Below are 27493 nucleotides of genomic sequence, written 5' to 3'. Positions count from 1 at the left end.
AACCGGAAAGAAGGTTTTTTATTTTTTATTTTTTTATTTTATTATTAATGCCAAGGTACCAAAAATAAAAGTACAGAGAATATCAACATTGTTTACAAACAGGTGACAGTACATGCAAAGCACCATTTATAGACGTATGTAACAATAAATAAATAATACAAAACGAAAGCTTTAACAAAGTAAATAAAATAAAAATCAATAAATTATCTGTTTTAAAAGCCTTAAGATTTTTGGAAGATGAAATAGTTTGGATGTACTGTTGAACCTCTTTTTAAAAAACAATATCTAAAGGATTTTGATGAGTGAAATTACTGCGGTGAATATTAAATTGAGCAAGAAGTAATAATAGGTTAATAATAAAATATTAATTAATTTTGTCCTTTTGTATATTAAAGAAGCCAACCAGTACGTCCTTGAAAAGCATAGAGAAACCCTGGAGCACACTGCGACTGATAACATTAGAGAATTCATTCCAAAATAGCTGTGTGTGAGGACAATCCCAAAAGATATGTATATCAGTTTCCTTAGGGTCACCACAAAAAGAACAGCTTGTATCTATGTCTGATTTAAACCTTTTCAAAAACACTTTAGCTGGGTACAGTGGCACCCCAAGAAAAAAATAACAGGGGTGGCCAGATGATGCCACAGTAAATTTTGGGGTGGCACATTAAAATAAAGAACAAAAATTAAGGGATTGCAATATAGACAAAAAGTTATATCTCTGTGATTTGTGGGATTTTATCGATAATGATAATTAGACTTTTGCTGAGTGTTATTGTGCTGATGTCTTATTTCTAATTGTGCTGACAGCTGACTCCTAATTTTATTATTTTTACACCATTTCTTCTAAAAGTGTGCACCATCTTTTAGGTCAAATACTTGCATTTGGGCTGTTACCAAGCAAATGCAATCAGTATCAACAAAATTGATCTTTGCAATGCAGAGAGCTGCATCTGAAGTGACATTTAGATGTTTTCACACACTGTTCAATGCAGCTCTGTGGAACATGGAATACTTTAACCTGCAGTTACAAATGGATGAATAATGTTTTGATATTTTAAAGATAAAACATTGAAAACTTATGTTTGAAATTATTAAAAAAATGAAAAGGTACCTAAAATGTGAAATTAAAACAGCCAATAGGTGGCAGCGAGTCACTGTTAATAAGTGAGTCATTGCGATTGAACCGAATCATTTAAACGGTTCATTCAGGAACGAAACACTTTAATGTTGCTCAAAGACGCAAAGCTGTCGCTGCAGCGGGTGCTGCACGTTTTTTTTCCTCTCTTCTTAAACTATTGTGAATTCACATTCTGCATTTAAATTAATAGAACCCACTGCAAATCATCCTAGGGGTTGCCAGAGTTAATAATAATAATAAAAACAACAACAAAAAGCTATAGGGGTAAAAATAGAACTTTAATAAAAAAATTGAAAAAGTAAATAAATAAATGAATAAATTGTATTATGTAAAAATCACAATTATAGCTCTCAACATTAACCAATGGCTATGACTCTATTATGACTCTTATTTATTTTATAGTCTCAAGCATTCAGAAACACCTTCTTCACTCGCTTTGAGTAACAAAACAGCCCCCTTGCTCAGAAGACTCTACCTCCTCCTGGCGACCAGGTGATGACGCTGACCCCAGACAGTGTGAGAAGATCCCTCAGCAGGATAAAGCACGCAAAGCTCCGGGTCCTGACAACATCCCTGGGCGTGTACTGAGAGACTGTGCAGCAGAACTCACTGATGTCTTCACAGACATTTTCAACATCTCACTGAGTCAAGCTGTTGTTCCCACATGTTTCAAAGCTACCACCATCATTTGAGTCCCGAAGAAACCGTCTCCATCCTGCTTCAATGACCACCATCCTGTTGCACTTCCTCCTATTCTCATGAAGTACTTTGAACAGCTAGTCAAGCACCATATCAAGTCTGCTCTCCCCTATCACTGGACCTCTTCCAGTTTGCATATTGGTCCAACTGCTCGACCGATGACGCCAACGCCACTGCCCTACACTCAGCACTCACATGTTCACTTCAGTTCAGCATTCAACACAATTATAACTCAACAGCTCATTCACAAACTGGTCAAGCTGGGGCTCAACACTTCGCTGTGCAACTGGCTGTTGGACTTTCTGACTGGAAGAACTCAGGCAGTATGGGTCGGAAGTAACACATCCAGCACCATCACACTGAACACTGGCCCCCCCCAAGAATGTGTGCTGAGCCCCATCCTCTTCACTCTGCTGACCCACAACTGCACACCATCACACAACTCCAAACTCTTCATTAAGTTTGCGGATGATACAGGTCTCATTAGCAACAGAGATGAGACAAACTATAGGAGTGAGGTGAGCCGCCTGGCCGGGTGGTGCAGTGACAACAATCTCTCTATGAATGTGGAGAAGACGAAGGCGATTGTTGATGACTTCAGGAGAGTGCACACTCAACATGTTCCTCTGACCATCAACGGTGTGACTGTGGAGAGAGTGAGCAGCACCAAGTTCCTGGGTGTGCACATCACAGAGGACCTCTCCTGGACCAACAACACCGCAGCACTGGCCAAGAAATCACAGCAGCGTCTTTACTTCCTCCGCAAACTGAGATGAGCCAGAGCCCCACCCCCCATCATGTACACCTTCTACAGAGGCACCATCGAGAGCATTCCCACGAGCTTCATCACTGTGTGGTATGGGGCCTGCAACGCGTCCCGCTGCAAGTCACTTCAACGCATAGTGAGAGCAGCTGAGAAAATCACTGGTGTCTCTCTGCCCTCTCTCCAAGACCCGCAAAGCCCTCTGCATTGCAAGTGATCTCATCCCACTACCCTATTAAACTACCTCTTCAGTCAGTTTAAATTAAAAACTGCTCTCTGAGCTTTTTGTCACTTTAATCAGACTGAATAAGCTCTTTTGCACTACAATCATTTTATCTGCACTGTTTGTTTACTTCACTGGTTTGCACTCTTTCTGCCTTGTGCCTTGTGCTGCTTTATTTTACTTTATTTATTTATTTTATTTTTTACATTCCCTTATTTGTACAGCTGTATTTTATATTTAATCTGTATTTTTATGCTCTACTGTTTGTGTTATATGTATGCACCAAGGGTCTGAGAGTAATGCTTCAACTTCAATTTTCTTTATGTATGTGCTGTACATGTGGAAGGATTGACAATAAAGTAGACTTGACTTGACACACACACACACACACACACACACACACACACACACTTATAGTGATCTGACATACAGCCAAGTATGGTGACCCATACTCAGAATTCGTGCTCTGCTTTTAACCCATCCAAAGTGCACACACACAGAGCAGTGAACACACACACACACTGTGAACACACACCCAGAGCAGTGGGCAGCCATTTATGCTGCGGCGCCCGGGGGAGCAGTTGGGGGTTCAGTGCCTTGCTCAAGGGCACCTAAGTCGTGGTATTGAAGGTGGAGAGAGAACTGTACATGCACTCCCCCCACCTACAATTCCTGCCGGCCCGAGACTGGAACTCACAACCTTTCGATTGCGAGTCCGACTCTCTAACCATTAGGCCATGACTTCCCACATTTTCATATATTAGGGGTGTAATGGTACGTGTATTCGTACCGGACCGTTTTGGTACAGGGCTTTCGGTACGGTGCACGTGTGTACCAAATGACCGAATGCAATATTTTGTTTGCGGAACATAGGTACATTTTCGTTTTTCCAAATGAACATATTAAGTGGAGGAAGTCTCCGCGTTTAGCGCAAATCCCGCCCTGCAGCTGATTCTAAGGCCGGTGACACACTGGCTGCATGGCGTGAGCGTGGCGTTTCTGCTGCATGTCAGTTGCGTGACGGCTGCTTCGCGTTTTCTGTGTCTTACACACCAGAATCGTGCCTGACATGGCGCTGGCGCGCTGCTGCTAATGTAGGTGACATAGAGGGAGACCGCCGACAGACGACAACAATATCTATACTTCATGTTGAGCATAAATATAAAGCCTACTGATAAAGGACACCATCAACAGTATTGACAGCAAAATAGACTATGTTTGACAGGTGCAATAGGCCAGTGTGTCACCGGCATAATGTTTTCAAAAGGCATCACGTGAGTGTGAACATCACTACAACTAGGAAAAAAACTATTGTAATTCAAACGCAGCTCCCGTCGGCATTTAAACAGACCGTTGCTCTTAATTCCGATCGGTCCAACGCAATACTGAAATCTGAGCTGGTCTCAAAACTGAAACTGTTCATGCTGCACTTTACACTTTGGAAAAGTTATATATATTTTTTAAATATGAGCAGGCCTACAAGCTGGGATTGGTAATGCTGCACTGTAATCAGAGTTATTTATTTATATTTTTCATTATATTTTAGTATATGATATTGGTTTGAGAATGAGAGTATTTTATTTAGTGGAGAACTTTGCAGCAGTATTTTATTTCTTAATCTTTTTTTTATTTTATATATATTTTATTAAAAAGTATTTAAAAAAAAGTGTAAACAAATTGTTAAAAAAAGTTTATAGTAATAAACAACCTGCAGTTTAATGTTTGCATTTCTTTCCCTTACTGTACCGAAAATGAACCGAACTGTGAGGTACGTACCGAACCGTGATTTTTGCGTACCGTTACACCCCTACATCACACTATTATCGTGGACCTGCTCTGTTTATTAACCCCTTAGGGATCAACCACACAAATACACAGTTTGAATGAAATACACGGGAGAAAAATACAGTCATATTAACCGTGCTGAAGTAAAACAATCAACAATTTCAGTATTCATAAATGAAAGATTCTTATGCACTTTACAAGACTGCCTTACAAACATAATGTAACATAACATAACATAACTTTCCCCATAGCTCTCCCTAGAGTTAAAATTATGGAGGTGAATGGAATTTTTTTTATACATCTATACAGCAATGCTATATATATATATATATATATATATATAGCATATATATATATATAGCATTAGATATATATATATAAAAAAAAATTCCATTCACCTCCAGCATTGCTCCAGCACGGTTGATATGACTGAATTTTTCTCCCGTGTATTTTATTCAAACTGTGTATTTGTGTGGTAACCCTAAGGGGTTAATAAACAGAGCAGGTCCACGATAATGGTGTGATGATGAGGTCATGAGTACGGCAGCCAGAGGGACGGAACTCTCTCTCTCTCTCTCTTTCTCTCTCTCTCTCTCTCTCTCTCTCTCTCTCTCTCTCTCTCTCTATCTCTCTCTCTCTCTCCACTGTTCTCCGGTCGTCTCAGTAGGAAACATGGCGGCCGTCAGTAAGTACTTGACAGCGAAGAACTCCGCTGTAGCTGGCGGTATCCTACTCGTTTTGTACTTCCTAAAGCAGAGGCGAAGATCCGCTGGACTGAACAGGTATGTGAAAACACACTTAAAGTACCTAATGCATGAAATCGGATCACAAATAAAGTTAAGTGTCAGAGTGACCCCGGTTCAACTATAGCAAAATGAGTCCTGGCCAACATTGTGGCCATGTGTCAAAACCATAGGTCAAAACCTAATGAGCGTTGTAGAGTCTATTGTACAGTAGGTAGGTACCTCACTAGGTTTTGAGACGCATCCTATGTAATGAAATCGATTCCTAGAAACCCACATGAGGTTTCTTGAACATTATTATGCTTGTTGCAGTCCCATGCAGTCCCAACAGTGGACTCTTTCATAAAAGGACAGTGTTAGTTGAATAAATGTGGCCACAGTATGCATTCAAAAATGTTTTACTCAAGAATGACAGTCAAGAATGCATCATATTTGCACCTTGAACTATGGCAATGGCAATTATTATGCAATACTTCACTGAATGTTATTGGATGTACTGTAATAGTTATTATTAATATAGATTTATTTCATCATCCTCAACAGGAAGAAGGGTTCTTCAAATGATCTTAACAATGAGGTAAGAGAAATTATCTCTGCATGAACTGATAAAAATGGTACACACAAAACAGTCAAATTAATAAAGTAATATATAATTAGCATTCTTGACTATTTAGTTAAAGATCTGTCTGTGACTATATTTCATGAGTTTCCTTTGACTTTCAACACTTCTTGTGTCTTACAACCTGCAGAAAGTTGGCAAGAAAGAGAAAGCTGCTGTGGACAAGCTCTTTTTCATCCGGATCTCACGGATCATCAGGGTTATGGTGCCGAGATTCTTCTGCAAAGAGGTGAGAATTTGCTTCATGAAAGTTCTTGCTGAACCAGCAAGTTTAGGTGAGGCATAAATTGAAGGTTTACATTTTTTCAACAGCCAATCCCCTTTACTTTATGTCATAATCAAGAACATGATTTTGTACATGGTGTTGCCATTTAGAGCACATTTTCTTGTGCATTTTTAACTCAACAATGCATTTAAACTTTCTATTTATCAAAGAAACATCCACAAAAATATTAAGCAGCAAAACTGTTTTCAACATTGATAGTAATATTTGTTTAGCAGCAAGTCAGCATATTGGTATGATTTCTGTGACAGTGGAGACTGGAGTAATGATGTTTTGCCATCAGAGAAAAATAATTAAATTAAATAAAAAATTAAATCAAATTTTACAATAAATTAAATTAAATAAAAAAAATTATTAAAACATATTAAAAATGAAAACAGCTGTTTTAAATAGTAATATTTCACAATATAAATGTTCATACTACATTTTTGATCAAGTAATTGCAGCCTTTGTGAGCATTAGAAACCTCGTTCTAAAACATAAAAACTTATCGACTCCAAACTTATAGGATAATGTTTATCTGCTAAATAAAAGTGAAGCATTTCAGCTCATTATTGTTTTTCACATTATTTATTTAGATTTTTTTTGTATGTCACAGACATGGTACCTGCTCCTGATTGCAGTAATGCTTGTGACTCGGACCTATTGCGACGTCTGGATGATTCAGAACGGCACTTTGATTGAAAGGTACCCTATGGAGTTAGATCTCAAACTATTACACTCTGCAAAGACGCCAAGCACCCAGTTAAATATTGATTGAATGTGATTTGATTCTATTTTTGACATGTTAACAGTGGAATCATTAACAGAGATATCAAAGTATTCAAGAGACACTTTTATTCCTACCTGACTGTCATTCCTGGGGTAATTTACTGTATCTTCATGTGCTGTGAAAACTAATGTATTGTTACAGATATGTTATGTGTTTTACATCACTGAACCAGTCCATTGTGTTTCCACACATGCTCACCTCTCAGATCTCTTCTGGTCTGCGGTTTAAATGCACATTTGTGTTTAGTTAATGTGTGCTTCCTCACAAATAATTTGTATTAATTTTGCACATGAAGGACAGGCCAGCGGGATGAGTGTTTATTCACTTCTGTATTAACTCTGACCATGTTTGCATGTGTTTGTGTTTGTGTGCATGTTGTGGTTTGCAGTGCAATCATTGGTCGGTCAACTAAAGGTTTCAAGAAGTACTTAATCAACTTTATCACGGCCATGCCAGTTGTAAGTCTCTCATTTTATCAAAGTTGGAACATGGAAGTAGATGTTAATAGTCAGAGGAGTTCTGAAAATGTTAAATGTCAAAACTATAAAATTAAAACTGCTTCCATATAACCACCTTAAGCAAATAACCAAACTAAATATATGCTTCCTGTTTACATAGAAACATCTCTGAGGCTAAGAGAGCAGCATGAAAAAAATTGAAGTTGTTGCTATGAAAACATCCAGATTTGTAAATGGCTGCATCTCAATCTTTTAGATCGCCCTGGTGAACAACTTCCTGAAGTTGGGCCTGTATGAACTAAAGCTGTGCTTTCGCGTGAGACTTACCAAGCATCTCTACGATGAGTACCTTAAGTAAGGCCCATCACTGCCATGACATTATTCCAACTTAAATATTCTTCACAAAAACCAGTAAAATGCATTACAATTATATTTGCTCATACCAGATTAGTTGTTTGTTATAATGTGCTTAAATACAAATTATTCAAATGGATGACATTAAAACTCTGATTAATGGCTGATATTAATATTCAAAATAATTTTGTGTAAAAAAAAAAAGGTTTTAGGTATAACTACATTTAGGACAGCAAGTAAGACTTAGTTTATATATATATATATATATATATATATATATATATATATAAAATAATGATAAAAAAACTACTATCGGCCGATAACCGATAACCAGAGGTGATTTTTTTTCTTTTTCTGAGTGAGAAAAAAGTTAATTTGTTACGAGTCTAGTTACTAATGTCACTATCTTTGGGTTCACAGGGGATATACATACTACAAAATGGGAAACCTGGATAACCGCATTGCTAATGCAGATCAGCTGCTGACACAGGATGTGGAAAAGTTCTGTAACAGTGTGGTGGATCTTTACTCCAACCTCAGCAAGGTACGACACACCTTTGTCCAAAATACACATTTTACTTCCTTAGCTGATATCCCGGCATTTCCTAAGTTCTTCTTGCTTTTCCCCCTCCAGCCCCTGTTGGATATCGGTTTATACATTTTCAAATTGACAACAGCAATCGGTGCTCAGGTGAGAGTGTAAGACATTGTGAAAATCTACTGTGGATCAATGCCATTGGACATTTTGAGGATCTTTTGCACTCTTTGCACAGGGTCCTGCAACTATGATGGCCTACCTGGTGATCTCCGGCCTCTTCCTGACCCGTCTACGTAGACCTATCGGTAAGATGACTGTGAGCGAACAGAAGTACGAAGGAGAATACCGATACGTCAACTCTCGTCTCATCACAAACAGGTGACTTGTCTTACTTGTATCTGTTTTTGTACTATAATTTTGTTTTTCTCAAATTTTGATGCATACTCAAATGTCATTATTTCCTTCCCAGTGAAGAGATCGCCTTCTACAATGGAAATGTAAGGGAGAAACAGACAATTCATTCAACCTTCAGGAAACTGGTGAGTATGTGACTGCACAAATCTGTTAGTGTTTATTATCAAAAGGGTTGCATCAGTATTTACTGAAAAATTACCGATAAGCCAATAATTATTTCGCTGATAAATGGCCGATATAAAAATGTATACTATTTTACCTAAATAATAATAAAACTGGACTAAAATTATTCATATTGAAATTGCAAGTGAATTTAGGCATTACAACATTATAATGTACATTATGACAAATTAATGTTTACTTTAATTACATTTAACAGTGTTATTCAATTATTAGTGTGTCTTTTAAATTAATTTTGTGGCAAAGGTAATCTAAAAACATATTAAAAGTAAAGGAAATTAAAAGGAATTAAAAATAAAAATAGATATGCATATACAAATAAATATCCAATGATCTAATATCGGCCAGTAATCTATAACCTTATAGGGTTGCATCTTGATTTCTGAGTTTGTTTGCAGGTCGATCATCTGCACAAATTCATATTCTTCCGTTTCACCATGGGAATGGTGGATAGCGTTATTGCCAAGTGTAAGAGGACGTTTCATTATCTTCCCTAAAATGCATGATCATGGGCTGTAAAATATGACTAAATTGTTCTGTCTGTCTTTAGATTTCGCTACCGTTGTTGGGTATTTAGTTGTCAGTCGTCCTTTCCTTGATTTATCTCATCCTCGACATCTGACCAGCTCACACGCTGAACTGCTGGAGGTAAAACTTCACTCCCGAATGATATTACGATTATTCCTAGCTAGTTCCCCTCAATTGTTTTTACAATGCATTTAAATCTTGACATGCTCTTCTACAGGACTACTACCAGAGCGGCCGTATGCTGCTGCGTATGTCACAGGCCTTGGGCAGAATCGTCCTTGCAGGCAGAGAAATGACGCGACTGTCAGGGTAAAAGTTCACACATCCTTATCACATCGCACCATGGTTACTTGCCATTTAATTAGAACTTGGTGCATTTTATGCTATAAAATGACTTTGTTTTTCCCTTCAGCTTCACCACTCGCATCACTGAGCTCATGAAGGTCCTGAAAGAGCTGAATTCTGGGAAATACGAACGCACCATGGTGTCTCAGTCAGAGAAGGGTGAGCTTCAGAGATTCTTGAAATCCAAAACAAACTTCAAAGAGCTATGTAATTGGTTTTGATAGATTTTTATGAACAGATGGTTCAGAAAAGCTCACACTGATACCTGGAAGTGGAAGAATCATCAATGTAGACAATATCATCAAGTAAGAGCAGTTTCCTTCAGTCCTTTATCTCAGATTGAGTGCTTCACTGTAGGACTGCATGATAAATCGCATGCAATATTTAATGCGCATCTGGTCAGTAAAGCTGGTTCTGTAATCAGCTTTAAATCTCTATCATGTGCGTGCTTTCACATGGAGCAGCATTTACTACACCGAGCTGTTATTCACTGACAAGCTTTGCAAAACCATAATCCTATCATGTCCATTTTTTGCGCAGCTTGTCAGTGAAAGCCATGTGAAAGCACGCACATTTTGGGAGATTTAAAGCTGATTACAGAACCAGCTTTACTGACCAGATGCGCATTAAATATTGCATGCGATTTATCGTGCAGCCCTACTTCACTGTTAGGAGACATAACTATACTAAGTTTAATTTCTCCTCAGGTTCGATCACACGCCCCTGGCTACACCTAATGGAGACATTCTGATCAGAGATCTGTGTTTTGAGGTGTGTTTCACATTATTTCCATAAATCGATTGTCAGTCCACTGATAATAAATGTTATAGAAATTCTTAATGTCTTAAAATTTTGACAGATTTGACTTTTTTCAGTTGCGTGTTAAGTCATAATTGTCAGTCCAAATTGCGAAGAAAAAAGTAGTTCGCAAGATATTAACCTACATTTGTAAGAAATTTGTTTTTGTTTTCTTCTCAGAATTGAAAAAAATTGCATTTGCAAGTTTATTTATCACAATTCTGATAAAGTAGTCAGATTCACAAGAAAAAGTCAGTTGTGAGGTATATCTCACTATTCTGAATTTATTTCTTGCAATTGGGAGTATATGTCCCACAATTCTGACTTTATAACTCGCAATTGTGAGTTTATAACTCACAATGAGATGTAAAATCGCAATTGCGTGGATTAACGTAAAAATTGTGAGAGAAAAGTCTTTTTTTTTTTTTATCCATCCAAAAGGCTTGCATAGTATTTTTAATGATTATGACTTTAGATATTGCAATTGCAACCTTATTGCGTTTTATATTTAGACTTTATTTCACAATAACCTTGTTTACTTTTTAGTCAGGGATGGAAATGGGCTTCCATTTCTGTTAGAATAATGTTAATGTGTGTGCGCTCATCTTATCTGTGTATTGCTCTTTAAAGGTGAAATCCGGAACCAATGTTTTGGTGTGTGGTCCCAACGGATGCGGAAAGAGTTCACTTTTCCGGGTTCTTGGAGAGGTGAGCACATCTGTGCTACTCAGACTGAAATTCTGTCCTCATTTTTAGTTCTTTGTGAAAATTCTTCCATTTTATCTGCTAAATCTTGGGTCTTCGGTCTCTCTCTAGTTGTGGCCCCTGTTTGGTGGGAGTTTGACGAAACCAGAGAGGGGGAAGCTCTTCTACGTCCCTCAGGTGAAACTTTAACTAGATTAACCCACTTTACCCATCTGAATAGTCCACAACAGCTGAATAACTTGCCTTTTTTGTCTGTTTTCAGAGGCCTTACATGACCCTCGGCTCATTGAGGGATCAGGTGATCTACCCAGACACCCATGAGGACCAAAGGAAGAAAGGCATTTCTGACCAGGTACTATAAACTAGTTTTTTAAATCTGAAATGTTCTAAAAAGCCTTTAACGTGCAGATCCACCTATATTTATTTCATAGTAATCAATCAATAATTTTTTTTTTTGTGTGCAGGTGCTGAAGGAATACCTGGATAATGTCCAGTTAGGACACATTTTGGAGAGAGAGGGGTCATGGGACATTGTTCAGGACTGGATGGATGTGCTCAGTGGAGGAGAGAAGCAGAGAATGGCGGTAAACAGACATTTTTAACAACCACAAACAAAGTCCCATACTTGTACAGTAATGCAAAATGACATCCAGTAAATGGAGGGGCAGTTTTCATGGGACAAGCAGAAGTCAGTGGCACTGATAAGGGCAACATTGTTGTCTCGTTAACATCCTGTTTTTGAACCACTTCACCACAATTTGTGTTAAAACACAGATCTTTCACAATGCCATTGCATGAACACACTTAGATTGAGTCTTAGATCATGTCGGAATCATCAGAATTACCGTAGTTATAAGAAAACAAATGAGAGATTTCCCATCCGGGGGCTCCGAAAATGTCTATTTAATTTGTCATTTGTTTTCAGTAGTTTTATAGTTTTTGTATGATATTACAACAGTAAAGTGGGAGGGGTCAGAGTTTTTCTATCATGTATAAAGAGTTCTTTGGATCTACAATAATTCCAGTAATGCTGAAATGACATTAGCTCTTCCTAACTTGATAAAAAAAAACAGGTATTGTTTCATAAAACCCTGATATCATCCATTTTATTTTGTCCTTGCCAACCTCAGTGAGTGACACTGCATTTTATAAGGTAACTCGGTTTCCAATGCGTATCCCCGGCCTCACTGAAATCTGATTGGTCCTAAATATTGGTCCTCAATCCATATACACTACCATTCAATAGTTAATGGTCAGTAAGAATGTTTAAACTTTAAAGTCTCTTCTTCTCACAACGGCTGCATTTGTTTGATCAAAACAGTAAAACCTGTAATATTTTAAAATATAATTATTTTAAAATCACACCTGTGCTATTTTAATAGATGTTAAAATGCACGAATTATATTCCAGCATCATTACTCCAGTCTTCAGCATCGCATGATCCTTCAGAAATCATTCTAATATGCTGATTTGCTGCTCAAGAAACATTTATCATTATTATTGTATTAAAAATGTTGCTTCATAATATCAGGATTCTTTGTTTTAAAAAAAAACAAACAAAAAAAAGTTCAAAAGAAAAGCATTTATTTGATACGGAAATCATTTGCAACATTATACTCACTATTTATACAATTTTAAGCATTTTTGCTGAATGAATAATAGATATAATACAATTCTAAAACTGACTCTTGAATTGTAGTGTATATTAAACATCAAGCACAGACCAATTCAGATATTATAGGAAAAAAATCACTCAAATCCCACATGGATTTCCACTAAACTCAGCTGCATGCTATTGTCAATATTATGCAAATTACATTTGTATGCTTATAAATGGGAAATCAGAGATGTTTTTTTGTTTTGTTTTTTTTCTGTAGATGGCCAGGCTGTTCTACCACAAGCCTCAGTTTGCCATCCTGGATGAGTGCACCAGTGCTGTGAGCGTAGATGTGGAGGACTACATCTACAGTCACTGCAGAAAGGTGTGCATTTCTCTATCCTAAAGAGACTTTCTCTTCACATTGCAGTGTATTTTGCTGAAATTCCCCTTCATGTGTGGTTTATTCTTCTTGTTCCTCAGGTTGGCATCTCCTTGTTCACAGTCTCTCATAGAAAGTCCTTGTGGAAGCATCATGAGGTGAGATCAGCGCTGCTTCCCGTCATCAATATCTACCAACATTGACCGCATACTTAATCACAAAGTGTCCTTTCTTCTCTCCAGTACTACCTCCATATGGACGGCAGAGGAAACTATGAATTCAAACTCATCACCCCTGAAACTGTGGAGTTCGGCTCTTAGAGGAAAAACAACAGCTCTATACTATCAGCGGCCCTAGTGAGGGGCCCTAACTGTTCACTTCTTAAAGGGACAGTTCACCCAGAAATTACAATTCTGTCATAATTAACTCTTTCTTCTGTTGAAACCAAAATAAGGTAGCTGTTGACGTTTTTGGGTGAACTTTCCCTTTAAGGAGTCACCTGCCAACCTAATCTAGGAGTTTGATTTTAATAGCCATAACCTTTTTTTGGATGAAAATGTGTTTAGAGATTTATTAACACTACTTTTGTCCTCAGTGATTGTATATAATTTTGTAATTTAAGCAGTCCAATTTATAGGACATCCGTTAATCACGCGTGAGAGCATATACCAAGGAAATGCGTCTTGTGTCAGTGCACTGATTTGTTTAATAAATGAAATTTGTCTGTATAGGCCGAGCTGAACTGAGCATATGATAATGATCTAATATTGCCTTTTTCTCATCAGCCTAGCCTGTCTTTAAGCTACTAAGTGGCCTTTCGTGCTCATTGCAGCATGGTTAGGTGGTCTGGATGTGTGCAAGTTGTTTTTTTGGTGCACTTTACCTGGTGTGGTGATTTGGAAAACCAGGAAGCCTTGTACAACCGTTACGTGTCTAATCAATGAGAAGTTGCCTGTGCACTTGTTTACTTCAGCACTGTTGGCATTTCTTGATGTGGAAGGAATCAGGAACGGTTGTCGTGTGTAAGAGCTGTAAGAGATATTGTTGTAGCCCTTCACACATTGAGCAAATGAACCACTTTGCTGTATGTTTTCATTAAAAAAGGAGATATTAATACTATGAAGTCTGTTAGTGGTCTTTTTTATCTTGAAGAAATGGTTATAGATTGTGTTGATGATTTCAGGAGAGAGTGATTTCAGTTGGACTGGTTTACTGCACATTATGGTTACTTTAGGAAATCTTTGAATGTTGAACTTTAACACACTTCAGATGTGAGCGAAAGGTCATTTCGATTAGACACTGCTTTGACCTTTCACCCTCCACATGACAATGTATTTTATATTTTTTCAGTCTCCTGTTCTTTGCCAAAGGTGGTAAAACACAGACTCCGATGCCCTATTGGTCAAAAGAATGATTGAGAAATTCAATTTGATATTTAGGATTGACCTGATCCACTGTACTGTGTTTCAAACTACAGTCCATCCCAATTTATTGTTTTAAAAGTCTTTGTCCTTAACAAACACTATGACATTACCATGCAAACATTATTGCACATGTAGACTACCAGTCCTAAGTGTGGAATAATTCATATTTTTTGAAGTCTCTAATGGTCATCAAGGCTGCATTTATTTGACCAAAAATACAGTTAAAACAGTAATATTGTGTAAACTTAGTTTTCTGTTCAAATATATTTTAATGTCATGACAAAGGTACATTTTCAGCATCATTACTCCTGTCTTCAGTATCACATGATCCTTCAGAAATCATACTATATAGTAATTCTTTAGTGCTGTGATATATATATCAACCTAGTATTAATATCTGAAACCATCACTGCACACTGACACTGCATTTGTTTTGTACTGTAGTTAATCATTTATGAGATCTGCTTGATAAGGGTTGGTATATTACCAATGCGACTGCAAATAGTTGTGTTACTAAAGATTTACCATGGCTGTCATAACACACTGAAAAATACTCTATAGAGAATAATATTAGAAATATATATATATATATATATATATATATGTGTGTGTGTGTGTAAAATATTGCATAATTTGCATTATTTCTAGTTTAAAATTTAAATTATTATTAAAATAATACAGAACCAGAAAAAATCTTATGTTTGTAACTGGTAAGCTTATTCAAGTTATAATATAATTAAACTGTATAAAATATTCTTCGAAACAAGAACTACTTTATTTTTTGCTGTTGTTATCTTTTGCTTTTTTTTTACTTTGTTAGCAGCTAATATTAAAAATAAAAGATTAGATATATAGATAGATAGATAGATAGATAGAGAAATGTGTGTGAGAAAAAAATTGTATTTAATAATTACAATAATTATTTTTATGAACATATTTGGTAGCTGATCATGTTATTAAAAATAATAATTATATATATATATATATATATATATATATATATATATATATATATATATATAATGATTATAAAATTATTCAAATTGTAAATTATTTACAGTAACAACTAATATAGTAGTAGTAATGATTGTTGTTGTATTTCTAAGTTCTTTTTTTTCTGATAGCTGATAATAACATTCACTTTTTAAGTTTACTTTTTAAACCGGTGAACGTTGGTCATCATGTGCTTCATTCTTTCATGTTGTACTCAATACAGGAAGCTTGTCATAAACCACATGCAGTTTCCTTTTAGGTGCAGATAACTGAGTGTTAAGCTGTTTGTGGCTTGTCAGTGTCTGTGTGACTCTCAAAGCTCTCATACACTGTGACTGTTTGCAGGATCGGATCATGATATGGCGCAGTTGGTCTTCCTTCTTATCTCCTGCCTTCAGACGTTCTACACAACATGTCAGGCGAATGAACAAGGTAGAGTATTTGATGTATTTTCTTTATGATCTGTATTATTATAGTCTTTAAGGAAGTGTAAACATATCCGGCCACATGACTATAGTGCAGACAAACCGGTTCAGTAAGAATTTTTCATGTGATCAAGTGTGACATGAGTTCACGTTGAGTCTGTGGAATATGCCTTGATATAAACTCTATATCTACATGTTTTGTTTCTCCTCAGCTTCTCTGAAGTTTGTTGGCATTGGAGACTGGGGTGGACTTCCTATATACCCCTACTACACACCACATGAGTTTGACACGGCCAATGAACTGGGCAGAATCGCTGAGAGCACAGGGCTGGACTTTGTCCTCAGTCTTGGAGATCATTTCTACTTCAGCGGGGTCAGAGACGTAGATGACACCCGCTTTAAGGTGAACGCCAGGTTAAGTCAGTTGTATGATTCACCTCTGAAATTTCTGTCTTAAGTGCTTGTGAAATTTGCACAGACGTTTTGAGGGATCTGTCATGTGAGATGTAGGGTTTTCTCAGGTTAATGTTTACACTGGCATTACAGCATCAAAGTTTGATGACCAGGACCAGACAAGTTAAAGAGCAGATGGTAATGGTGTGTAGGGTACTTCAGCTCGTCTTCACACTCTCTGCTCACCTGATATAGTCAGTGTCACAGATGAATTCGTCCCTCTAGTGGCAGAAGAGCAGAATACAGTCAAGCTTTTGCCTTATTCATAAGTGACACTGGATGACTCCTCATCGGTCATCACACACAAAACAAAACAAAACAAAACAAAACAAAACAAAACAAAACAAAACAAAATAAAATAAAATAAAATAAAATAAAATAAAATAAAATAAAATAAAATAAAATAAAATAAAATAAAATAAAATAAAATAAAATAAAATAAAATAAAATAAAAGGACCAGGGTACAATATTTTATATTATGGTATTTTTATATGGTTTACCTGTTGCATTTAGTAAACACAAGTAAAACCACGGATGGATCCTCATCACCATATTTAGATCAATGTAACTATGAAAATTGTTATTAAAAGTCGAAACAAATAAAATAAAATACAATTAAATTAAATTAAAAATATTATATTTTATTGTATTCTATATGGTTTACCTGTTGCATTTAGTATTTAGATTAGATTAGATAGATAAAAATAAAAATAAATACCAAAAGGTACTATGCTACACTGAGTGTCCAGATGGTAATATTATTGTGCTTTGATATATTTTATACCATGATAATATCTTATGCATTTACATCCCTTACAAAAAGTACTGTGATGTATCATTTAGCAAAACCATGGCACTTTCGTTTATACCATGGTATTCAAATTCAAGTATAATGGTATTTACAAGGTATTACATAGTATTTCCAAATGAATGCAAAAAAAATACCAGAGTACTTTTCTTTGAATTATTTTGTATGAATCTTTTTCATTTGTGCCACAGTTACCATAGTAAAACCATGGCCAGTTTTATGTAAAATAACTTAAAAATATACTTACTTACTTAAAAATAATATTTATTATTTACTATATATAATATTATAGTTTTTAAGTTACATACATTACATAATTGTAATAATATACCATATTTAGTAGTAATAATAATAGTAGGAATAATAAAGAACAGAATTCTTCTTCTTCAGTCCACCTATGAGAGTGTGTTCTCTCACCCTGCGCTGATGGCCGTGCCGTGGTACCTGGTAGCAGGAAATCACGATCACCGTGGAAACATTTCAGCCCAGATCGCCTACTCAAACAGATCTGAAAGATGGTAAGTGAGGTCAAAGGTCAGGCTCTATGTGTTAAAGAATGTGAACATGGGCATTCAGTGTGCTGGTGTTAATGTGTGGCAGGATCTACCCAGACCTCTACTACCAGCTGAGCTTCAAGGTTCCCCACAGCAACACTTCCATCACGGTCCTGATGATTGACACGGTGGTTCTGTGTGGGAACACCTATGACGGGCTTGAGCCTGTAGGTCCGGAGAACTACGCTGCTGCCAAACAACATCTGAAATGGATCGAGAAGAAACTTCAAAACACCAAGTGAGTTTTTAGAACAACAGTAGCTACATAAAAGACAAATACAAGCAGTCTGGCTCTAATAGAAGAACAAACAACATTGAAATCCAGTGATAATCACAGGATGTGTTTTCCTTTTACTGGGCAAACATTACAGGAATTTTAGGGCTTGTTTTTAAAGGCCTTTCACTTATTCTCTCTCACTTCTTCACTGTCTCAGATCCAAGTCAATCACATCCTCCTAAATCCAAGATATGAGTTGGAAAACACTCCCGGTATTCCATAATAAAAATATACCCAGCTCTTAAAGAGATAGTTCACTCAAAAATGGAATCGGTTACCCTTATGTCATTGCAGTTGTAAATGCAGCTTTGTTATCAGAGCAGCAACAAAGAAGAAATGTTTCAAATATAATGATACATTAATTTCTAAGGTGTCTAATTGTTCAACATGATCAAAACTTTGCTTAAAAAATGGCCTTATGTCGTCTGATTGATACGTTACGCTTTTTGGGAAATTAAAAGGCCTTTTAGAATAACTGTAAAAGTGTCCACTTTCAGGTTTCTTTTTGACGTGAAATCTTAGAAAGTAAGTCTTTTAAAATCTTAAAAAGTAAATGTAAGAATAACTTACGTATTGCTATTAATATTTCAGTATTAACACACTTACTGGACTGAAGCAATTTAGGTTTACTTGATTATCCATACATCATGTTTTAGAAAAATCATGCTAAAATGTGAGTATCAGATATGATATATCAGCCTTTTTATGAATATTTGATCATAAAAGCATTTAAATATCATCTTATTAAGACGTTCTATTGAAAGATATTGTGTGGCAACTGTAAATGATGTGCTATATGGTTATAAAGATCTCACTGATTTACATTACAAGCTATCAGAATTTCTCTCTCTTCCTACTTTTTGGCCATATATATATATATATATATATATATATATATATATATATATATATATATATATATATATATATATATAAGCATCTGCTGTAAATTTTTGCTTAGTTTGGGCCTCTGTATAAGTACTACTGTATATGAGTCATAAAAACTTGGTGTGTCAGATATGATACAAAACAAAAACACTATTTAATGAAATTGTTCATTCATATTTCAGACAGGGTTAAAGAATCTAAGCAACAATTTAAGTTATAAGTTACAAGGCAATTCTTTTTGTGACTTCAGAATTATGGACACAATACTGATTTAGTAAAAAGACGAAGGTGATGCGCCTTAGAGTTTTGTGTTTAATATACAAACCGTAAACAGGAAGATGAAACTGAACTCAAACAGCACATGGCCTCACATGTGCAGGGGAAATTACAGTAAAAATACCACTGAGAATAATAGCGGCAAACGCTCACAGCTGTTTTCCACAACAGAAGTGAAACAAAGTTTATGTACATCAAATGCGTTTAGTAATAAATGCATCTGTTAATCCTCAGGTCAGATTTTGTCATTGTGGCCGGTCATTATCCAGTCTGGTCCATTGGGCATCACGGTCCGACCAAGTGTTTGATATCAGAACTCAGACCTCTTCTGAAGAAGTACAGCGTCTCCTTATATCTGAGTGGTCATGACCACAGTCTACAGGTCGGTATCTTCAACATCACATCATCACGTAATAGAAAATCAAAACAGTACTATAACTTTTCAATAAAACATTCTTTTAAAGGTTCACCCAAAAAAATGAACATTTTCTGAAAATGTACTCACCCTCAGGCCATCCAAGATGTAGATGAGTTTTCGTTCATTTGGAGCAATTTACATAATTTGCTCAACAATGGATCCCCTGCAGTGAATGGGTGCCGTCAGAATGAGAATCCAAACAGCTGATAAAAACATCACAATAATTAACAAGTAATCCACATGACTCCAGTACATCAATGTCTTGTGAAGTGAAAAATTGCTTGTTTGTAAAAACGGAAACTGTCTAAACTTTTACTTTCTGCTAAAATACCTCAGGTCCTGGAATCATTATATTGCTTTCTCCAGTGAAAAAGTCAACTCATCTGAATAAGGAGAGAAAAATGCATAAATCAGGCACCATTTAAAAAAGAAAATAAGACAGTTCTAAACAAATATGTTGGTGGATTTATGTCAGAGGACAACAGGGGATGGACTTTCACTGGAGGAAGTTTTATTATGGATTATGGACAGATAATTTGACCAGCAGCAACGGTTTAAAATTAAATTTTGGATTTGTTTCTTATAAACATGCAGTTTTTCATTTCACAAGATATTAAATGATGTGATATAATCATGTGGATTACTTGTGGATTATGGCGTTTTTATCAGCTGTTAGGACTCTCATTCTGACGGCACCCATTCACTTCCATTTGTGAGCAAGTGATGCAATGCTAAATTTCTCCAAATCTTTTCTGAATGAAAACAAATTAAAAAAACAAATCAAACTACATATAGGAAGGCCTGCTGGTGCACACATTTGATCTATACATTTTGGGGGGATTATTACTTGTTTATTAAATGTTTTCTATTTCATCAGTTTATCAGAGAAGACGATGGAAGTTCATATGTTGTCAGCGGAACTGGAATCAATGCGGACATTTACACCGACCACAAAAACAGCTTCCCGTCTTCTTGGCAGCTGTTCTCCAACGCAGTTAATCAGACGACAGGAGCGTTTGTGTACTTTGAGGTCAGCACTAGTGAGATGTTGATAAATTACATCCAGGAAGACGGGAAGTGTGTGTTCCAGACATCCGTCCCAAAACGCAACGTTCGGCTTTTGACGTCATTATAACATTTGCCCCGTCTGCTCTCAGTGAACACAAAAGTTCATTCTAATTGCTTGCACCCACAATTTTTTATTGTATATTTTTATGTACATTTTAATTTAGCTTTACCTGTCTGTTTAGCTTGGTGTGTACAAAATAAAACATTTTTATTGTTGATTATTGGAAAATACACTGCACTGGTCTTGGACTTTGTATAGACAGATATTTTTTTATAAGATATATTTTATTTAAGTTGCAAATGTGAGTTTGCAGTCAGATGGGATGTGAATCAAAATAACAAGGATCTAATATACACACACACATATATATATATATATATATATTGTTTAGAAATGAGACTTGCACTTAAAATATTTAAAAGGTGTAGTTACATTTAATGGAATTCTACTAATTTACATTTGAGGGCGCAGTTGAGCCATTTACCTAATTGATAGACATCTAAATGAGTTTGATGAAGCAATATGAAACATAACATAAAATATAACGACACATACATTTTTGTATATATAACAGTTTTATTTAAAAAATAAAATAACATCCCACCTCAGTACCATTCCTACTGTTTTCACAGGTTTGTAAAATAATGATAAAGTTGATCAAAATGACAACAATAAACCAGATTTAACATTATTTTATGATTGCAGGTTAGCCACTTACATGTAAACCTAACAAATATGTTTTGCTGTCACAAAAATACTTTACAAACAAATATAGTCTACCACATTAATAGCTAAAAAAATAAATTAGTGTTCTTTCATTTCATAAAATGTGCTTTGATTTTGATTCACCCAAGTGCGCACAATAAAAACCCATTATAAACCATACAGTATTTCCGTTTGTTAGAAAGTAGAAGAAATAAGGCAGTGCTTATAAAAATGTTTACACTTCAGTGCCAGACTAAAGAACCCACCACCAGACAGTATAAAGGTCTTGTCTTGCTAAATAATATGTCTAACATATCTACAGTTTGAGGTTTCACAGAAACACAATTTTCCCACTGTTTTCTAGTAGAACGGGACACCATTCTCCATAAGGGAGTCCAGTTGAGATCTACCAAACAGAGCATCCTCACTCCTCACACACCTTTCAGAGGTGATCCCTCTTTTCCTGTGTTTTTTTCTGTCTGTCTTCGTTTGTAGCACATCACGATGACAATGATTGTTGTTACTGCCAAAATGATAATCAAAATGGCTCCGACGATGACACCCACACCATACTCTGCAAAAACATTACATCGTCGTCATTAAAGTCAACACTTGATTCGATGAGCTTGTGATGGACACCGCAGGAATTTTGCAGCTCTATTGGTCTCTAGACGCTGTGATGATTAATTTACAATCCACCCAACGGACACATTTCTTAGCAATTATGAGTGCTATCGGTTGGATTAAATGTCTCTGTGAATCACACATTCATAGTCCATAGAAATCTCTGATGTGAGACGTTATCAGCTCTTTGACACTTCATACAGGGATGTGTTACAGCCAGAGTCCAGATCAGGGGAGAGTGTCTATTTTGGGAAAATGATTCACTATAATGTTTGCATTTCCTGAGATTGTTGTGTTGAAAATCCCTGACAAACCATGTGTTAGTGTAAAAAGTGAAAGCATTACCTTCAAAGACAGATGTGTTTTCTTCTGGAGAGCACTGGATGTCACTGATTTCCCCGTGTTGTTTGTCTAGAGCGCGGAAGGGTAGGAAAGCCTGAACGTTAAAACAGTAACTCACTCCTCGGTCCAAATCCGTCAGCTCAATGATGCTGCTTTTACTGATCTTCTCTCTCTGAAGAGGCAAACACATAAAATATGTTTAATATATCAAATTTTCAATAATAAAGATTTTTAAAAATGTGTTCCTGTAGCTCCATTGGTAGAGCATTGTGTTATCAAGCGCAAGGTTGAGGGGTTCGATTCCCTGGGAACACATGATAGGTAAAAATTGATAGCCTGAGTGCACTAAGTTGCTTGGAAAAAAGTGTCTGCTAAATGCATAAATTTAATTTAAATTAAAAAATGTTTTAATGTCGCTTATTCTCAGCAGGGTTGCATTTATTTATGCTTTTGTTAATAGTAATATTGTGAAATAGTATGATAATTTAAAATAAATGTTTTCTATTTTAATTTATTTTAAAATAAATTTATTCCTGTGATACAAAGCTTTATTACACCTGTGTTCAGTGTCACTTGATCCTTCAGAAATTATTTTAATATGCTAATTTACTGCTCAAGATTATTATCAAAGATGAATGTTGTGATGGCTTTTTTATGGAAACAAAAATTTCTTTTCTCCAGAATTCTGTGATGAATAGATATTTAAAATAGCAGCATCTAAATCAGCATTTTAATAATGTAATTATAAATATTTTGTAACATTATAACTGTGTTCACAGTCAGTTTTGAACAACTTATTGCATCCTTGCTAAATAAAAGTATCAATTTCTTTTAAAAATCTTTATGAAGTCTTCAGAATGGAACTTTATGAGATATTTTTGTAATTGTCATTTCTACTGTGCACTACATAATAAATCTAGCTGAATAAAAAAATATTTTTTTAAATTGTCACATTTTTAGAAAGACCTATAATTACTCTTTAAGTTAAAAAAATATGTTATTTTTGAAAGAAAAACAGTAATACATTGAATTAAACATACATTTGAATAAGAATTTTTTTTCATACCTCAGTAATCTTTGTTTTTTTTGGTACAACTTTGAAAAGTAGTTTTATACTAGAAGTCAGGATAGCACTAGACTTTAAAAAGTAGTGAACGAGCTCAGAAAAGTCTGTTTACTGCATATTAAATAAGATAAGACAAAAGAAAGATAGCACACTTTACAGACAACACTAACCTTTCCTGTGCTCTTGGCTTTTCTGTAGGCAACCTTATACTGCAGGTTGTCTCCAAAAACATCCCGAATATTCAGTCTCTTATTATCCTTATTAAAGAGAGCTGTGGGGATGTCCATTACGAGCAGCGTCATCGTCCTTTTGTCGCTGCTTACTTCTATTGTAAACTCTGGCCTGCCAATGGCAGCTGAAAGAGAATCAAAGCAGAAGACCTTTATAATGGTTCAATATCTTTTTGTCATTAAATAAAGGTGGTTGTAGCAGACACTGACTGTCATAGTAAGGGGAGAATTTCTCCGAGCTGACATGAGGGAACTCAACCAAATCTGAGGAGACGCCCCGCATGGGTTCAGACAGGACGTCAGCGCTGTAAGAGGCATTCAGGTTTTTTAACCCTGCGGTCAGGTCGCATTCAGTTCCCATCGTCTTGATACAGTGCTGCATCCGTTCTCTGTCCTGGCCGAGTCTACAGTCATTTACACAGACATTTAGATGATAAAGGAAACATTTTGAAATAATAAATTATATTAGATGAGAAAAAAGAGACAGGTTGGTGCCCTGCTGTAACAAGTCCTGAGTGTGGAGTGCAAGAGTTGCCAAATCTGCCTCATGTGAGAGATTAATACAGAGCTTATCGTTCATAAAGGTTCTTATGCTTTAAATATTAATAAAATAATATCTAAACCCACTAACATTTAAATCAAATCAAGTTAAATTGACTGTTACAACCTGCAGAGATAAATGCAATGCACTTTTAATTCAATTACTGAGGAAAATTGATTGAGTAGAAATTAACAGAAAAGTTTAAAACAATAGAAACAAAATACATAATACACTTTTATGCACTTTTATCAGTTTATGGCCCTTTTCAGAATCAATATGATCTAAGTAATATTAGAGTCTTTTCGCTGTTGTATGACACTAAAACGTTGAAGCTCATACTGTACGTTTTACTTTATATAAACCTGCAAGAAGAAACTGTAACAGATTTAGACCCTTCGCTATTATGGAAAATATCTTTTAAAGTGTTTTTTAATTGAACCCGGAAAGAGTGTGGTTACTAAAAAAATTCTTTTCATAACTCTGATACTGCATTCAAGACAGTGAATGTAAAAATATACAAGCTGACTACTGTACTATAGGCCTATAATAATAACAAAAAAATGACGACTTACTGTGAAAATTCGACAGTGTAGGAATAATTCGTTGGTTTTGGGCTCCATGTTAATATGGATTTGAAATTGACAGAGGACCAGGCTACGTTTTGTGCTTTTGGATAGATTTCTATGAAACAGAAAAGCAAATGAATCAATACATTATTAGAACGATAGAAATGCTTGGTTAACAAGCTGAATAACACGCATTCAGTCATCTCGACACAGGTACGTGACTCACCTGAGGCGCAAGAGCCCGTGAAAAATAAAACCAGTACCAATTCAAGCATGCTATATTTCATTTGCCTGTTACTTTCCATATTGTCCCCAGGCGAAAATATTAATCCAATTTCAGTACGAAGACTAAGTAAAAAATTCAGTACCAAGACCAAGTAAAACTCCTTTTACCAGGCAGGATAAAAAAGACGGTGAAACCTCGTCGCAGGTGGTTTATGAAGCCCTCCTTGTGTGTGTGAGATCAGAAAACCCAGCCAGATTCCAGCGACCCTCAGGAAGCCCCGCCCTCCAGGACAAGTGGGTTTGGCTCTGTCTACTTATGCATATACAAATATACTCACACTGTTATACACAAACGACTAAAGAGCTTTAGTGTTTAAAGAATGCAAGTTAAAAAGGAAAAAAATATTTTAATCATCAAATAATATGCAATTATTTATGTGACTATATATATATATATATAAATATATAAATGTATATATTTTAAATATAAAAATATTTTTGTTTTAAAGTATACGTAATATATAAGTAATTTTTATAATGACTAGAATGCTGTTTTTATTTAATTTTATTTTATTTTTTATATTTAATTTTATTTTTCAGGATTGAAAACTGTCCATTTCTATGTAAACACGTATTTTAAATTCTTCTATACAATTAAACAAAGTAAAATAAAATAAAAAGCTATTGAATATTTCCACCGTGTTTCATTAAACCTTGACTTTTTGCTTTGACCTGTACACTCTTTACACCAACACTTGCACATTTATTATGTTAATATAATAATAATAATAATAATAATAATAAATAGATGTCTCAAAGATCCAAAATGTGCAAAAAGTCAACTTATGTAACTTCTTTATATCTCCCAGCAGATAAAAGCAGCCTCTCGACTGCAGCATCAGCTTTTGATAATGTCCAGGTTACGAAAGACAGTCATCATTTAGGTCCGATTCAGAAAGCTTCAACCTCATGTCTCATTAAAAAGAGCTCTGAAATCAGGAATAAATTAGTTCAGCAAGTGAACAGTTTTGAGATTGTTGCATTTGAATTAAAAATGGGATCTTAAGCATTGTTCGAAGGGATGAGATGCAAACTAAACGCCGGTGTATGATTTAATCATGCATTGTGTCACGTAACGGGCACATACTCTTCCGATGACCACCATCAGTTCAGTCCCAGTTTCAGCCGGTATGTGATGCAGGCACGTCTAGAGTGCTGAATGCCAGCAGGGGTCTTTTGCCCATTCAGATCCTTATGTAAATGAGCAGTTGGTACCTGTGGCTTTGCATGTTAACATGCTTACAGGACTCAGTGCTTCCAGTGAAACTCACCCAAAACCACAAGGGATAAGATAAGACTGGAAAAGGTTGGTTTTCCTGTAAGTCTCATTATTGCCACTTTACACAATTGGCTGTGCAACTTTTAGGCAATTGGCTGTGCCAAATGTGAATACTTAATGCCTAAACAATAGGCTTTGTCAAAAATTAACAACTTTGAACTGTTTGAAAGATGTTTTATCAAAGACATTTTTGTTAGGAGTTGCATACAGGTGCAAGTAAAAACAGCCCCTTCTGTATAAGCCTATAAGATTAAGTTTCTGAATGAACAAACATTCTTCATTTAACGTTAATAGAATGTTCATTCAATGTTATCTTGTCTTTAAAGCAATAGTTCACCCCAAAATTAAAATGTACTCAAAATGTACTCAATCTCAGGCCATCCAACAGTAGATGAGTTTATCAGAACTGATTTAGAGAAATGTTGCATTACTTCTCTTGCTCACCAGTGGTCCTCTGCAGTGAATGGGTGCCGTCAGAATGAGAGGTCAGACAGCTGATTAAAAAAAATCACATGATCACATCAAGCATCTTCATTTTTGGTTGAACTATAATGCTCTCAAATGTAAGCACAAAACATTCAAGGAACATTTTTTCGAGAACATTCAAAAGTAATATTTCCCCAATATTTACAAAAAGCTCAAATGGAATGTTAAAAAATATGTTTCTTTTTTGAACATTTTAGATTTAGAAATAACATTTTCATGGGAATGTTACCTAAATGTTCTCAGAACATAATATTTTTTTTTTTAATATGACTATATGAGATTGTTTTCAACCATTTTTAGCGACTGCAAGATTAAAATGATAAATCTGATGGGTTAGAAATATTACACTCTGAAATACCATTCATGCTGAGAGCACAAACAGTGCTGATATTTATGGTTATGGGTTTATTCAAAGCAGAATAATACAGATTATTTATTTAAAGGAAAATGTGATTA

At 35.6% G+C, this 27493-nt stretch overlaps 3 protein-coding genes across 4 annotated transcripts; 2 read left to right on the top strand and 1 right to left on the bottom strand.

Annotated features, from left to right (window-relative positions):
• The first annotated feature begins 5209 nt into the window (after positions 1-5209).
• abcd3a (ATP-binding cassette, sub-family D (ALD), member 3a) lies at positions 5210-14446 on the top strand. Of its 2 annotated transcripts, none has more exons than XM_059524973.1 (23): positions 5210-5393; positions 5898-5931; positions 6104-6202; positions 6855-6943; positions 7051-7120; positions 7743-7840; positions 8261-8384; positions 8475-8531; positions 8614-8756; positions 8848-8917; positions 9371-9440; positions 9523-9620; positions 9718-9809; positions 9913-10004; positions 10084-10150; positions 10553-10616; positions 11274-11351; positions 11460-11525; positions 11611-11700; positions 11813-11932; positions 13226-13330; positions 13429-13485; positions 13570-14446. In XM_059524973.1, the coding sequence occupies exons 1-23, from the start codon at positions 5284-5286 to the stop codon at positions 13645-13647; spliced, it is 1971 nt and encodes a 656-aa protein (XP_059380956.1). In that variant the 5' UTR covers positions 5210-5283; the 3' UTR covers positions 13648-14446. The 2 variants fall into 2 exon arrangements, with proteins under 2 accessions (XP_059380956.1, XP_059380955.1); XM_059524972.1 differs by lacking the exon at positions 7051-7120 and adding an exon at positions 7417-7486 and having other exon boundaries at positions 5211-5393.
• A 1523-nt stretch (positions 14447-15969) lies between these two features.
• acp5b (acid phosphatase 5b, tartrate resistant) lies at positions 15970-21141 on the top strand. Its single transcript, XM_059524974.1, has 6 exons — positions 15970-16176; positions 16382-16572; positions 17822-17949; positions 18032-18223; positions 19661-19808; positions 20722-21141. The coding sequence occupies exons 1-6, from the start codon at positions 16104-16106 to the stop codon at positions 20977-20979; spliced, it is 990 nt and encodes a 329-aa protein (XP_059380957.1). The 5' UTR covers positions 15970-16103; the 3' UTR covers positions 20980-21141.
• Positions 21142-21469: 328 nt separating this feature from the next.
• On the bottom strand, positions 21470-25435 carry f3a (coagulation factor IIIa). Its single transcript, XM_059524970.1, has 6 exons — positions 25214-25435; positions 24994-25102; positions 24091-24284; positions 23821-24005; positions 22588-22756; positions 21470-22192 (listed from the first exon to the last, which is right to left on the bottom strand). The coding sequence occupies exons 1-6, from the start codon at positions 25290-25292 to the stop codon at positions 22050-22052; spliced, it is 879 nt and encodes a 292-aa protein (XP_059380953.1). The 5' UTR covers positions 25293-25435; the 3' UTR covers positions 21470-22049.
• Between the last annotated feature and the right edge of the window lie 2058 nt (positions 25436-27493).

The sequence above is a fragment of the Carassius carassius genome, chromosome 35, assembly GCF_963082965.1.
Source record: "Carassius carassius chromosome 35, fCarCar2.1, whole genome shotgun sequence".
NCBI lineage: Eukaryota > Metazoa > Chordata > Actinopteri > Cypriniformes > Cyprinidae > Carassius > Carassius carassius.
The sequence above is the reverse complement of the archived record's forward strand: the minus strand, read 5'-3'. Positions and strand labels throughout refer to the sequence as shown.